This window comes from Sinocyclocheilus grahami, unplaced genomic scaffold (genome assembly GCF_001515645.1).
Source record: "Sinocyclocheilus grahami isolate Dianchi unplaced genomic scaffold, SAMN03320097.WGS_v1.1 scaffold1735.1, whole genome shotgun sequence".
Taxonomy (NCBI): Eukaryota; Metazoa; Chordata; class Actinopteri; order Cypriniformes; family Cyprinidae; genus Sinocyclocheilus; species Sinocyclocheilus grahami.
The window spans coordinates 23,052-37,589 of NW_015506914.1; the positions used below are offsets into that span (position 1 = coordinate 23,052).

Here is a 14,538-nt window from a genome sequence, read left to right on the forward strand (position 1 = left end):
TTCAGGCCCTGCCTCTGAATCTCTCTTTCCTGCACAAAGCCCGCAAACATCTGCGTCTCCATGAAGACCTCCAGGAATCTGCGCAGGCTCTTGGAGGACACGGCTTTACGAAACGCCTCGCGCTGGAAGGACGAAGGAGTCGGAGAGGAGGAAGACGAGGCAGAGGATTCTTCATCACGGTCACTGCCGCCCATAAAGAGCGAGTAATGACCCACAATCTCCACGAAGAACCGCACAAACGCCTCTGACACCACACTGCTCAGAGAACTGGGCTCTAATGAGGAAAATGAAATGAAAACTAGTCCATGAAAAAAATCATCACACCTGATCCAATCCAAATCCTTTCACATTCCACCGCCCTGCATCATATTTGCTGAATATTTGTAAGCTGAAGAAGTCTTGTATCCTCCCTTAATCAGCAGAAAAACATGATTGCTGTCTTCATCTGAGTCAGATCACAACTATTTGTTCAATTCTCAGCACATTTGCGTGATATTATTTTATGCCTAATCCTGATTTCAAGGTTAAAATTACGGCCAGTGATGCAAACAAGAGCTGGATGTTTTCTGCATCCAAACAGCCACAGAAAATGACAGATTTTGTGGAAAAAGGCTTATTTTGCAAAGTTCTTTGACATTAAACAGAGCATCAGAACATATTTTCCCACTCCTTTGCTGATTGTAAGTTAAATGATAAATACTGAATACTTGTCATTAAAGCCAAAACTTTTGAAATTTGACTGCTTTTGTTATTTTGACAATTATAGTTAACTAAAACTGAAAGCAAAACTGTTTTTAAAACCAAATTTTGTTACTTAAAAATTAAATTAAATTAAATAATCTTTTTATTTCAGCTAGATGCCAAGGCAACATTTCTCAGTTTAATTTAGTTTAACTTGATGTAGTAAAATAACCAAAACTAAAATAAAAATTTATAAAAACTATATAGACATATATAAAATAAACTACTAAAAAACACAACAAAATTACTACAATTTTAACTAAAACTAAAATGAAAACAAAAAACTATAATAGCATCTTAATGGTACTAAAATAACACTGTTGACAAGCGCATTAAAGCTGATAAATATATATATATATATATTGCGTGTGTCTGTGTCTGTGTCTGTGTGTCTGTGTCTGTGTCTGTGTCTGTGTCTGTGTCTGTGTGTCTGTGTGTCTGTGTGTGTGCGTGCGTGTGTGTGTGTGTCTGTGTCTGTGTCTGTGTCTGTGTCTGTGTCTGTGTCTGTGTCTGTGTGTGTGTGGGGGGGTGTGTGTGTGTGTGTGTGTGTCTGTGTGTGTGTGTGCATGTGTGTGTGTGTGTGTCTGTGTGTGTGTGTGTGTGTGTGTGTGTGTGTGTGTGTGTCTGTGTGTGTGCGTGCGTGCGTGCGTGTGCTTAATACAATTTATTCAATCAAAACTTTGTCCAGAATGTGAAAATACTAAATAGAATTTTTAACAGGTCCCGAATAAGAATCAGTTCTAAATTTCCAGCCAGGCTGATCAGGATATTCTATATATAGAAAAGATATGCATATACTGCAGAAACGGTATGTCATTCCAAGCATGCCCTAATTCTTTGATTTGATTCTTTGATTAAGATCTGCATTACCTAAACCTTTGAGGAACTTGTTGACGCCTCTGTTCTCACTGCCTGGCAGAGAATCGAGGTAATCCTGAGCCCTCATCTCAAACAAACCTGTTCAAAAAAAAAAAAAAGGCTGTTAAACACTACTATAAAACACTATAAACGGTTTACAAATCCTCACATATAAATTGTATTTCCCAAGATTCAAACCTTTCAGGCCCTGCCTCCGAATCTCTCTTTCCTGCACAAAGCCCGCAAACATCTGCGTCTCCATGAAGACCTCCAGGAATCTGCGCAGGCTCTTGGAGGACACGGCTTTACGAAACGCCTCGCGCTGGAAGGACGAAGGAGTCGGAGAGGAGGAAGACGAGGCAGAGGATTCTTCATCACGGTCACTGCCGCCCATAAAGAGCGAGTAATGACCCACAATCTCCACGAAGAACCGCACAAACGCCTCTGACACCACACTGCTCAGAGAACTGGGCTCTAATGAGGAAAATGAAATGAAAACTAGTCCATGAAAAAAATCATCACACCTGATCCAATCCAAATCCTTTCACATTCCACCGCCCTGCATCATATTTGCTGAATATTTGTAAGCTGAAGAAGTCTTGTATCCTCCCTTAATCAGCAGAAAAACATGATTGCTGTCTTCATCTGAGTCAGATCACAACTATTTGTTCAATTCTCAGCACATTTGCGTGATATTATTTTATGCCTAATCCTGATTTCAAGGTTAAAATTACGGCCAGTGATGCAAACAAGAGCTGGATGTTTTCTGCATCCAAACAGCCACAGAAAATGACAGATTTTGTGGAAAAAGGCTTATTTTGCAAAGTTCTTTGACATTAAACAGAGCATCAGAACATATTTTCCCACTCCTTTGCTGATTGTAAGTTAAATGATAAATACTGAATACTTGTCATTAAAGCCAAAACTTTTGAAATTTGACTGCTTTTGTTATTTTGACAATTATAGTTAACTAAAACTGAAAGCAAAACTGTTTTTAAAACCAAATTTTGTTACTTAAAAATTAAATTAAATTAAATAATCTTTTTATTTCAGCTAGATGCCAAGGCAACATTTCTCAGTTTAATTTAGTTTAACTTGATGTAGTAAAATAACCAAAACTAAAATAAAAATTTATAAAAACTATATAGACATATATAAAATAAACTACTAAAAAACACAACAAAATTACTACAATTTTAACTAAAACTAAAATGAAAACAAAAAACTATAATAGCATCTTAATGGTACTAAAATAACACTGTTGACAAGCGCATTAAAGGATAAATATATATATATATATATATATATCATTTCAAAAATCTTCGGTAACACTAAAAGCCTTGTATAATAATATATGTGCAATGCATTATAAAGGTATTCATAATGTACAATGTAATGCATTATGTTTTCATAAATAGCCAAAGTTAAAATGCAGTAAATTATTTGAAGTTTTATTTGTCATGAGTTTTAATGCATTATACTTTCTAAAGGCGTAACAATGAATAGATAAGTATTATAATGAATTTTAACTGTGGTTACAATTTTTCATGAGATCATACATTGAATTATATTTATAATCTTTAAGTAAAGTATTACCAAATCACTCTTATTTTGTAAAAAAAATAAAAACATGATGGAAAGTTTTTATTGATGTTTTTGAACTCAGCATCATCAGCTAATATTAGGCCTTTTTTTCATCCCTGAATATAACGGATCAGACGGTAAATTACCGTTTGGATGATCTGCCACGTCACACGCCAGTTCCTTCCTCCGTTCTAGAACGTGTTCGAGAGCAGCCTGGAGTTTATGAGGCAGAACTGAATCCTCGTCGTCCATCTGAAACAGAAAACACAAACACAGACTTGCTTCGCTTCATCACTGAAACACAGAACCAGCCTAAATTAAAAAAGATAAGACAAAAACTGCATTCAGCAGCCATCGAGTACCGTACCTGTCGCAGGAAACGACTGTTCCCAAGGTCGACCACCAGGACCTGAAAGAGAGCAGAGGACACAGTGACGTCATTTCCTCCTGCACTGGCGATCTCAGCCTTTTCTCCCTATCGCAGCTAATGTGAAGAGGTCAGAGGTCAGGGCTGCCCACCTGAACAGCAAGTGCTCAGAGAGAAATATTAGAAATGTGTCCAGCCTCTGATCTTCCCTGTTAAAGAGCCCAATCCGGTTCTTTTGTCTATTCGTAAAAGTATGTATATATAGAATATTAACACTGCATCCTAGACTTTATTGGTCTTGTTTCCTTCCCACATTAGTCATAATGAGGTGTAACATTCAAGAGGTCACAGGTCAAAGTAGCTTCGGAGATATTCTCTGGCTATGTTCCTAACAGCATACTACCATATCGACTGTATTACTTTAGCAGTACGCAGGCTGTGCATCTGCCAAAACGTGCAGTATACAACCAGAGAAGTGCATGGAATACTCCCACAATGCAATGCAATTGCAATCTATGTTTTGACTCATTATTTGATCAAACTGTTAAAAGCATAAATAAAACGGTTAAAGAATGCTAAAAATGTATTTAAATAATATTTAATAAATTGTTAACATTATGGAAGGGAAGGGAAGGATGTGTGGCCTAGTATGGGGACCTGCATACTGTCACACTTACTATTAAATAATAATACAGTAGAAAGTAAATTTTGTAATATATATATATATATACACGTATATGTTAATGATTATTAATTCATACAGTCTTACATACTGACATACTGCAGAAATTGTGTACTATTGAATGCATTCGTGGTGTCTCACCTCCTCTAGCGGGAGCTCTTTGAGACGGGCCAGAGAGCTGGAGAGCAGCCCGACTATGAAGGGGGTCGGTGTACAGACGATGTCCATCATGGACGGCGGCAGGACCGGGATGTACGTGTGCTGCCAGGTGAATGGGTACAGCAGAGCCACCATGGCATGACAACATTTAGAGAGGGTGCTAAAGAGAAAGAGTCAGAGCTAATCATGACTGTGCTGACACATTTACACCAGCAGATAGCAGCAAAGAAGAATCAATCAGTGCTGTTTGCTAAAGCTGGCTTTAGTGTTTGTCATTGCTCATTCTTTGAATACCTTTAAATGCTGCAGAATTAAACAATACAAGAAATAACACAGGATATTTTGTATAAAAAGCTATTTTAGGACAATTATGATTTTTGCATTGTGACATTTCACTGAGCACATTTTCATTACTGCACAAAAAAATGAATATTTTAATAAAAAAATAATAATAATGTGAAGAAACGATTTAATTGACAAACAAAAACTATGAAGAAAATATTTAATTGGAAATGGAGGATATTAGCAAAAATAATTGCTAAATGATTTTGGAGTGAAATATGATTCATTAAGTCACCCATTAAGATTAAAAAATTAATAATAAAAAAAATGTAAATATAATATTTTTCCATTAGCAGATTGGAAGCAATAATAACACCAAGAACAATAAGAACAATCAACAATAATTATTATCAGTTTATCATGGCTATAAAATAAATATTCAAATAAATATAAAATAAATTCAAATAAAATTATTAAATCTAATTTAATTGTTATTAAACATTGTTCAAAGTAATAACAATAATAATAACAATCATTATTATCAGTTTATCATTGTAATAAAAAATAAATTATTAAAAATAAAAATTTTAATGGCAGTGTGTAACATTTTCACTTGTATTCACTGAATGCATTATTTTATTTCTTATTTTTTTAACAGCTATTTTTGCTCTGTAATCTTGATGTCTTCAGTCTGTGAAGAGCTGTTTCCATCCACTAAAACTCAATCTTTACTTATTAGGACACAGATTTATTTGAGGGACGACACACAATACGATTCTTGTGTCAGAGATCTCTTCCTGTGTCCATCAGCTGTGGGAGGAGATATATTTCACCAGCTCATCTTGCTCAACACCATCTCAAATGCTCTTTTTAGGGAGGATGCTGCTTTGATGATCCCTAAGAAGAGACCCGGCTCTCGTTACAGGCCCAGAACGTCATGTGAGCGCTAGTCTCTCAGCTTTTTCCGTAGAAAAAAAAACTAAACACTGGGGTTGACTTTTGTTCCCAAGGCGACTATATAACACAGCAGCATTTTTTCCATATCTGTCTTGAGCTGTGAAAAACGGTTCCACAAGCTGCACTTTTTCCCCTCTTGCCGTGTCATATCTTTTCATTCTTCCCTTGTCCTCTTTTGGGTTCACGCACAAACACACGTTTATTTATTTGACCATTTACACAAGTGGACATCCGGAACAAGCACCGCCTACTCGCCTGTCAATCAACCTCTGTATCAAAGCAAGGGTTCTAAACTCGGTTATATCGCTGGTTGAGATACTGAAAACATTATTGGAAGTGGCAGCAGGTGTAAAAGGGTCATACCTGAGTTTATCCGCGGTGAAGATGACCCTTCGCTCCAGCAGAAGAGAAGCAAACACCCGCAGAAGCAGACGCAAGCTCAGAGAGGAAAACAAACACTCGAAATCCACATGCTCCAGACGGGAATCTGAAGGCCGACATAATTCTATCACCTACGGAAGAAGAGAGAGAGAGAGAGAAACGCGACTAACTTTGAGACTCATCTGTCAAGTCGAAACGTTCAATGTAGAATTCCAGAAATTATTTTCAGCCACTTGCAAGGCCTTTTTATACTGACCTCTGTTCCTGAACCCGGCAGAAAGTTCTTAATGCTGATGGTTCTGCCCGGCGCTGGGAACGGAGCCTCCATTATTCCTCTCATAAAAGGCTGGACCAGAGCTGGGGACATGGCTCGTCGCTTCTCTACCTCATCCAGGATCTACATCAGACAGACATTTTGTCGTGATTTTGATGTCCTGAATCTACAGGGGTTTGTTTAACCACTCTTTTATTCATTTTTGCCCCTTACACGTTATTCAAAATAAATAAATATAATAATAATACCAATGAGAATAACAATAATTATTGTCAGTTTATCACTGTACTAAAAATATTTTTTAATTAATTTTTTGCCCATCATCCATGCACTATTTAACATAGTTCAGAATAAAAATAAATAAATTAAAAAATATAATAATACATTTAACTTTTTATCATTGTAATAAGAATTAATTAATTGAAATAATAATAAAAATTGTTTTAATATAATATTTTTCCATTAGCAGATTGGAAGCAATAATAACAACAAGAACAATAAGAACAATCAACAATAATTATTATCAGTTTATCATGGCTATAAAATAAATATTCAAATAAATATAAAATAAATTCAAATAAAATTATTAAATCTAATTTAATTGTTATTAAACATTGTTCAAAGTAATAACAATAATAATAACAATGAGAAAAACAATCATTATTATCAGTTTATCATTGTAATAAAAAATTAATTATTAAAAATAAAAATGTTAATGGCAGTGTGTAACATTTTCACTTGTATTCACTGAATGCATTATTTTATTTCTTATTTTTTTAACAGCTATTTTTGCTCTGTAATCTTGATGTCTTCAGTCTGTGAAGAGCTGTTTCCATCCACTAAAACTCAATCTTTACTTATTAGGACACAGATTTATTTGAGGGACGACACACAATACGATTCTTGTGTCAGAGATCTCTTCCTGTGTCCATCAGCTGTGGGAGGAGATATATTTCACCAGCTCATCTTGCTCAACACCATCTCAAATGCTCTTTTTAGGGAGGATGCTGCTTTGATGATCCCTAAGAAGAGACCCGGCTCTCGTTACAGGCCCAGAACGTCATGTGAGCGCTAGTCTCTCAGCTTTTTCCGTAGAAAAAAAAACTAAACACTGGGGTTGACTTTTGTTCCCAAGGCGACTATATAACACAGCAGCATTTTTTCCATATCTGTCTTGAGCTGTGAAAAACGGTTCCACAAGCTGCACTTTTTCCCCTCTTGCCGTGTCATATCTTTTCATTCTTCCCTTGTCCTCTTTTGGGTTCACGCACAAACACACGTTTATTTATTTGACCATTTACACAAGTGGACATCCGGAACAAGCACCGCCTACTCGCCTGTCAATCAACCTCTGTATCAAAGCAAGGGTTCTAAACTCGGTTATATCGCTGGTTGAGATACTGAAAACATTATTGGAAGTGGCAGCAGGTGTAAAAGGGTCATACCTGAGTTTATCCGCGGTGAAGATGACCCTTCGCTCCAGCAGAAGAGAAGCAAACACCCGCAGAAGCAGACGCAAGCTCAGAGAGGAAAACAAACACTCGAAATCCACATGCTCCAGACGGGAATCTGAAGGCCGACATAATTCTATCACCTACGGAAGAAGAGAGAGAGAGAGAGAAACGCGACTAACTTTGAGACTCATCTGTCAAGTCGAAACGTTCAATGTAGAATTCCAGAAATTATTTTCAGCCACTTGCAAGGCCTTTTATATACTGACCTCTGTTCCTGAACCCGGCAGAAAGTTCTTAATGCTGATGGTTCTGCCCGGCGCTGGGAACGGAGCCTCCATTATTCCTCTCATAAAAGGCTGGACCAGAGCTGGGGACATGGCTCGTCGCTTCTCTACCTCATCCAGGATCTACATCAGACAGACATTTTGTCGTGATTTTGATGTCCTGAATCTACAGGGGTTTGTTTAACCACTCTTTTATTCATTTTTGCCCCTTACACGTTATTCAAAATAAATAAATATAATAATAATACCAATGAGAATAACAATAATTATTGTCAGTTTATCACTGTACTAAAAATATTTTTTAATTAATTTTTTGCCCATCATCCATGCACTATTTAACATAGTTCAGAATAAAAATAAATAAATTAAAAAATATAATAATACATTTAACTTTTTATCATTGTAATAAGAATTAATTAATTGAAAAAAAAAAAAAAAAAAAAAACGAAATGAAAAGAAATGAATAAAATTAAATAAATTTTAAAAGCATGTCTTTAGGGTAAGAGGCCCCCTTTAGGGCGTAATGTTGATTACAAAACAAAACAAAAATAAATAAAATAAAATGGAAAATATATATAATAAAATAAAATAAAATGAAAAAAAAATAATTAATTAAAATATATAAAATAAAATAATTAACAAATATAAAAAGCATGTCTTTAGGGTAAGAGGCCACTAAAAAATTATTTAAATAAAAATAAAATATAATAAAATTTTAAAAAAGCAGTTCCTGAATCTACTTCCGGAATCAACATATTAAACACACCAAGTCCTGACTAACCATCAGAGGGAATTGACAGGTTGATAAGAACCCCTTTAGTCTAACCCTCACCCCTTTCCCTATCCTTCATATCTAGGTTCTTGATAGGAATCTTGTTTCAGGACCAACAAGGATGTTCTGCTTGACAAAAATCAGTCAACATTCTTTGCAGCCAAATTTTGGATATTTTGAGGATATTTGCATACTGACAAAAGCACCAACACAGAGCAGCACAAGATGACAGATGCACACCGAGCCTGATGAAGAGTTCAAAGGTCAGATGAATTACCTTAGAGAACAGCTCAAAACAGCCCAGTCTGCTCACAATGCAGTAGACTTCAGGTAGACGCCTTCCTTTACCGCTGGGCTATAAATAAACAGAGCAATAAAATTGCTTTTATAAAACGGTTATTGCATATACGTAGTTAGTTTTCACAAAATAAAACAGCAAATAAAGTGTAATGATATTAATAAAAACAGTATTCTTCCACCAAACAATGTAGCTCCTCAGAAACAGTTGTGGTTGCAACAAAGTAGCTGCCGAGCAGCACACAGACGTACACAAAGGTGTGTGTTTGTAGAGTAATTTACAACAATATGTGACAAAAATGTAAAATGCTACAATTTGAAACATTGCTTTTTAAAACAAAATAGGCAGCATATATTTCATTTCAAAGCCCATTCATATTTCATACATGTTTGGTAATAAATATCCAGCCTGTAGTAAATCTCATTATTTTGAATGAATGTTTTCTGCAAAATGAGAAATAAAGAGCAGCTCACCAGTAAACGTCGACAGTAGCCAAATCTTCGGCTCCCATCTTCTCCGGTTAAGACAAACGAGAATGTTTCACTATAAAGAACAGATTCAATTCAACTCCAATGAGCAAATGATTCCCAGACAGCACAAAAAGAGGTTGATTTGTGGGGCTGTAAACCATGTGGATAAGATACCTGGGGAAATTGTCCACAGGTGCCCAGTCTTTAGCGTCAGGGAAACAGAACTGCGGAATGACTTTCAGCTGGTCTTCAGCCTCTCGCATGAACTTGAAGCTTCGTTCCAACTAACGAGGGGGAAAAAATCAGGAACACAGATGCATGAACGTCTCCTGCTGATCTTTTAGGCCCAAATAGATCATATTTGTTCTGTAGTACATGCTGTTGGAAGAAAAATGTTTGTACCTTGAGAGGGAACTGCTGAGTGACTTCTGGTAAATACGGGACGCCTGCTTTGGTCTTATGAAGAGCCACAACCAAGAAGTACTCAAACAACTTCCTCTCCTGAAGTTCCATCAAGTCTCTCTCCAGAGTGCGATATCGACCGGTTTGCCTCAACATAGACTGGACCGACACTAATCTCTGACTGTGAGCTAAAACAGATGATGATGATGATGAGGAAGGATAAACAGAAAAGAATGACGTCTTTCCCCATAGAATTCATTGTAACTATATTAAAAGAACAGTTCACGCACAAATTAAAATTTACTGAAAAGGTCATCCAAGATGTCGATGAGTTTGTTTCTTCATCAGATTTGGAGAAATGTTGCTCTGCATCACTTGCTCACCAATGGATGTGAATGGGTGCCGTCAGAATGAGAGTCCAAACAGCTGATAAAAACATCACAATAATCCACAGCACTCCAGTCCATCAGTTAACATCTTGTGAAGCCAAAAGCTGCGTGTTTGTAAGAAGCAAATCCATCATTAAGGCGTTTTTAACTTCAAACCATCACTTTCGATTAATATACGTCCTCGATCAATAATACTGCTTTCTTCAGTGAAAACGTCGTCTCATCTGAATCAGGAGAGAAATATGCTCAGATCAAACACTGTTTACAAGCCAAAACAGTTCTAAACAAATATGTAGGTTGGACAACAGGAGAACGTGTTATTGTTATTATGAACTATGGACTCATATTTTGGCCAGAAGAAACAAATTGAAGGTAAAATGTCTTAATGATGGATTTGCTTCTTACAAACACGCAGCTTTTGGCTTCACAAGACATTAACTGATGGACTGGAGTGGTGTGGATTATTGTGATGTTTTTATCAGCTGTTTGGACTCTCATTCTGACGGCACCCATTCACATCCATTGGTGAGCGAGTGATGCAATGCTACATTTCTCCAAATCTGATGAAGAAACAAACTCACCTTCATCTTGGATGGCCTGAGGGTGAGTACATTTTCATTTTGGTTGAACTATTCCTTTAAAGTCTGTGTAAAGGCAGTTCAGAGAATTGTTTCTAAACACATAAAACACATTGCTTTACACGGACTTTAATGTAAACTTGAAATTCAGTGGTATCTGACATTAAGCCGTAGACGTTAAGGCCTGAAGGACATCTTACCCTTAAGTTTCTCCTCTGTGTCACTTTCAGACTCGCTGTTTTCGTCCGTCACTATACCGGAGAAGAGAGAGAGAGGTCAAAGGTCACTAGAGAATCAGTATGCAGGTATTCACAGAGACATATTTCATGCTTGGATGCACATGTGTATCCTATAACGTAACATAATTCTATCATCCTTGGAAAAATGGGTCAAGCGCAACTGACCCAAAACTGTAAACGTGTCCATAAAGCTAAGTGGATGCACATGTGGCTCGGGCCCGGACTGTCCCACAATGCAATGCACGTGGATTAGGCTGTAACTCTCTAGATGCAACAAATACGGTCATCACACTATTATCCAAGAGACATGCAATGCATACAGACTATTTTTATATAAAAACATGTATTTAAAATAAATAAATAATTACATAAAATATAAAAAAAATTATAAATTTGTATTCAATAAAATTAAAAAACGGGGGAAAAGAGTACAAACCAATTTTCTGGGTTGTGCAATGGAATGGAACATAAATTAACAAACAGAATAAATACAAATTCACAAATTATATATATATGCATGTAATCAATTAAATGAAAAAGAAAATGACAAGGATGAGCAACCTGGATGCACTATTCCTTTAAACAGGAAAAAGTAGGTCTAAATTTAGCTAACATATAATGTTGCCCTCACAAACCTCTTCCTGAACTGGACTCGGTTGACTGCGAGACCCTTTTCATCCTCTTCTTTCCCCTTCGGGCCTCAAAGATGCCGTTGATTTTCTGCACCATCTGTTGAAAAAGAAAACAGTCATGGCTGTTGCTTTATCAGAGACAGCCCTTCCAAGTCTTTCGCAAAGGAGTTCTGAAGGAAATGACTTTTTCCTCCATTTTTCAGATTATTCTTAGGTGTCTCATCCGCCTGTCACATTTTTCTTGTATTTTTATTAGCAGTGGAAGGATGCCGAAGGGCCAGTGTCTCAGTCAGCGGCAGACCAGAACCATAAGTCACTGATAAGTCAAGGATTACACCGACTGGGCCCCTATTTTGACAGTACCTTTGGGATTTTCCTCCGCCGTCGGTTGTAAGGCTCCCCCGACAGACACGGGGTGTCATCCGGGCTGCTGGGTGTTGATGGAGGGCTGACCCGTGACGGGGACGCGATGCCGCCATCTCTGCCGGTCTTGCGCAGTTCCAATAGCTTGAAACTACGTCGCTCTGAATTCTGCCTGAAGGAACCAGGCTTGGAGGGGAGCTGTCAATGAAAACAAATAATTCAGAGTCAATTGCTAACGTTGTCATCATGTCATTCCAAACTTGTATGACTTTCAATCTTCCATGGGACACAAAAGTAGATGTTTTGCAGAATGTACTAGCTGCTCTTTTCAACATAATAAAAGAGGCTGAAAAGTAGCCCATATATAGATTTGTTTTTTTCATGTATAAAGGCCCGTTTACACCAAGAACGATATACAATTATAATTATAACTATATTAGCATATACATCAACACACGATACCATTCTGTTTATTCTAAGTATGCTCAAGCTCTTTAAAGCAGGATGGATTCTGATTGGCTTGTCAATGTTTTTATCATCCATCAGCTGTGAAAAAAATCTTTCTGAAACTGATTCCAATGATATCGTTCCTCTGTGTCGTTATCGTTATAGTTGTGGACTTCAGACTTCGCTATCCTCATAGAATTAGAATGATTATTAAAACTTTATAGCTATCATTGTAGTTATCGTCCTTGGTGTCAACGGGCCTCAAGTATGTGAAATATTGAATTTTGGGGGGAAAAAAGCTCTAAATGTCAGTAGTCTATGCTGATACATATGGAGAACTCATGGAAACAATTAATCAGGAATGCAGTATGAATACCTTGGATGGGGTGTCAGGAATGGGATACTTGCTCCCAAGACAGCGACTTTCCAACTCTATGTCTTCATATGGGTTCTCCTTCGATGGAGGGTCTTTGGGAGGGAAAATATATACAGATATATACAAGATTATTAGTGGTGCTTGCTTAGCCACTTTTCAAAATCCTAATGCTAAACATTGATTAGCATTGCAGCATTTTATTTCAATCAAGCCTTAATTCATTTGTCTTGTTAAGGAGAGATGTTTTACAACTGGCAGATGATAAAACAAGTAAAAAAATCTCAGATTTACATAAAAAAATGGGTCTCAAACCATATTGAGAGATGAAAAACCAAATTAAGATGTTCAGACTGTCAGTCCAAATCCGATTTTTATTCATATCTGATTGGAATCCGATCTAAATGATTGACTGCAACTGCTCAATTCAGATTTGAGTGTCCATGGCGCTCTTTCATTTTACTCAATATCTACATTGGTTTATATGCCAATGACGTTATGCTGGTATGTCTACGCTAAAAACAACAATAAGAGCAATACAGTTTGCAATACAGATGTTGTCTTACAACATGCTGCAGTTGCGATGGATTACAATTAGGGATGCACGATATTGGATTTTTGCCGATATCCGATATGTCGATATTTTTCAACTAATTTTGGCCGATAGCCGATACCGATATATTTCCTTTTGTTTGGAAACAACACCAAGTCTCTTCTGTACAGAGATTATAAATAAATAAATTTAAATTTTGATTAGTTTTTAACAAAAACTTACTTTTGAGAATTAAATAAACAATGAAGTTATTTTATAATGAGAGTACATTGGAAGCTTTGAAAATTACTATAAAGCAACTATAAAGCAATCTTTAACATTTTATTTCAATATTTAACATTTGTAGATGGTCTAAAGCAAAAGAGTTGTACAAATTCTGAAAATCTTTTAGAGCTCCTTGCATTTAAATTTTCATAATCTGTTTGAAAAAAAAACATATTACACATTAACGAATAACTCTGTATATATATATATATATATATATATTATTTAATTTACAAGTGTCTTGTTTGTGATTTTTATTCATGTAAGCTATATCTTCTGACCTTTAAATTAAATTTTTATGACATCAATTACTGCTTTATTTAATCAGAAAAACAATCTTAATGTTATTTGTGTATTTTACTTAAATTTTATTACAAGTAGTTCAACAGCGCCCTCTAAGGGGGGGAAGTCGTGGCCTAATGGTTAGAGAGTCGGACTCATAACCCAAAGGCTGTGGGTTCGAGTCTCGTACCGGCAGGGATTGTAGGTGGGGGGAGTGAATGTACAGCGCTCTCTCCCACCTTCAATACCACGACTGAGGTGCCCTTGAGCAAGGCACCGAACCCCCAACTGCTCCCCGGGCGCCGCAGCAAAAAATGGCTGCCCACTGCTCCGGGTGTGTGTTCACGGTGTGTGTGTTCACTGCTGTGTGTGTGCACTTTGGATGGGTAAATGCAGAGCACTAATTCCAAGTATGGGTCACCATACTTGGCCACATGTCACTTCACTTCACTT

General features: G+C 36.7%; 1 protein-coding gene across 1 annotated transcript in view; it reads right to left on the reverse strand.

Annotated features, from left to right (window-relative positions):
- Positions 1–1,558: 1,558 nt before the first annotated feature.
- Positions 1,559–14,538, reverse strand: part of LOC107572325 (DENN domain-containing protein 2A-like) — a 24,637-nt gene continuing 11,657 nt past the window's right edge. The window contains exons 11-17 of the mRNA XM_016258754.1: positions 8,006–8,146; positions 7,731–7,879; positions 4,374–4,551; positions 3,551–3,592; positions 3,330–3,435; positions 1,798–2,073; positions 1,559–1,698 (exon numbers count right to left, since the gene is read on the reverse strand). Of these exons, the coding sequence (XP_016114240.1) occupies positions 1,571–1,698; positions 1,798–2,073; positions 3,330–3,435; positions 3,551–3,592; positions 4,374–4,551; positions 7,731–7,879; positions 8,006–8,146 (1,020 nt within the window). The 3' untranslated portion in view covers positions 1,559–1,570. The remainder of the gene's footprint in view (positions 1,699–1,797; positions 2,074–3,329; positions 3,436–3,550; positions 3,593–4,373; positions 4,552–7,730; positions 7,880–8,005; positions 8,147–14,538) is intronic.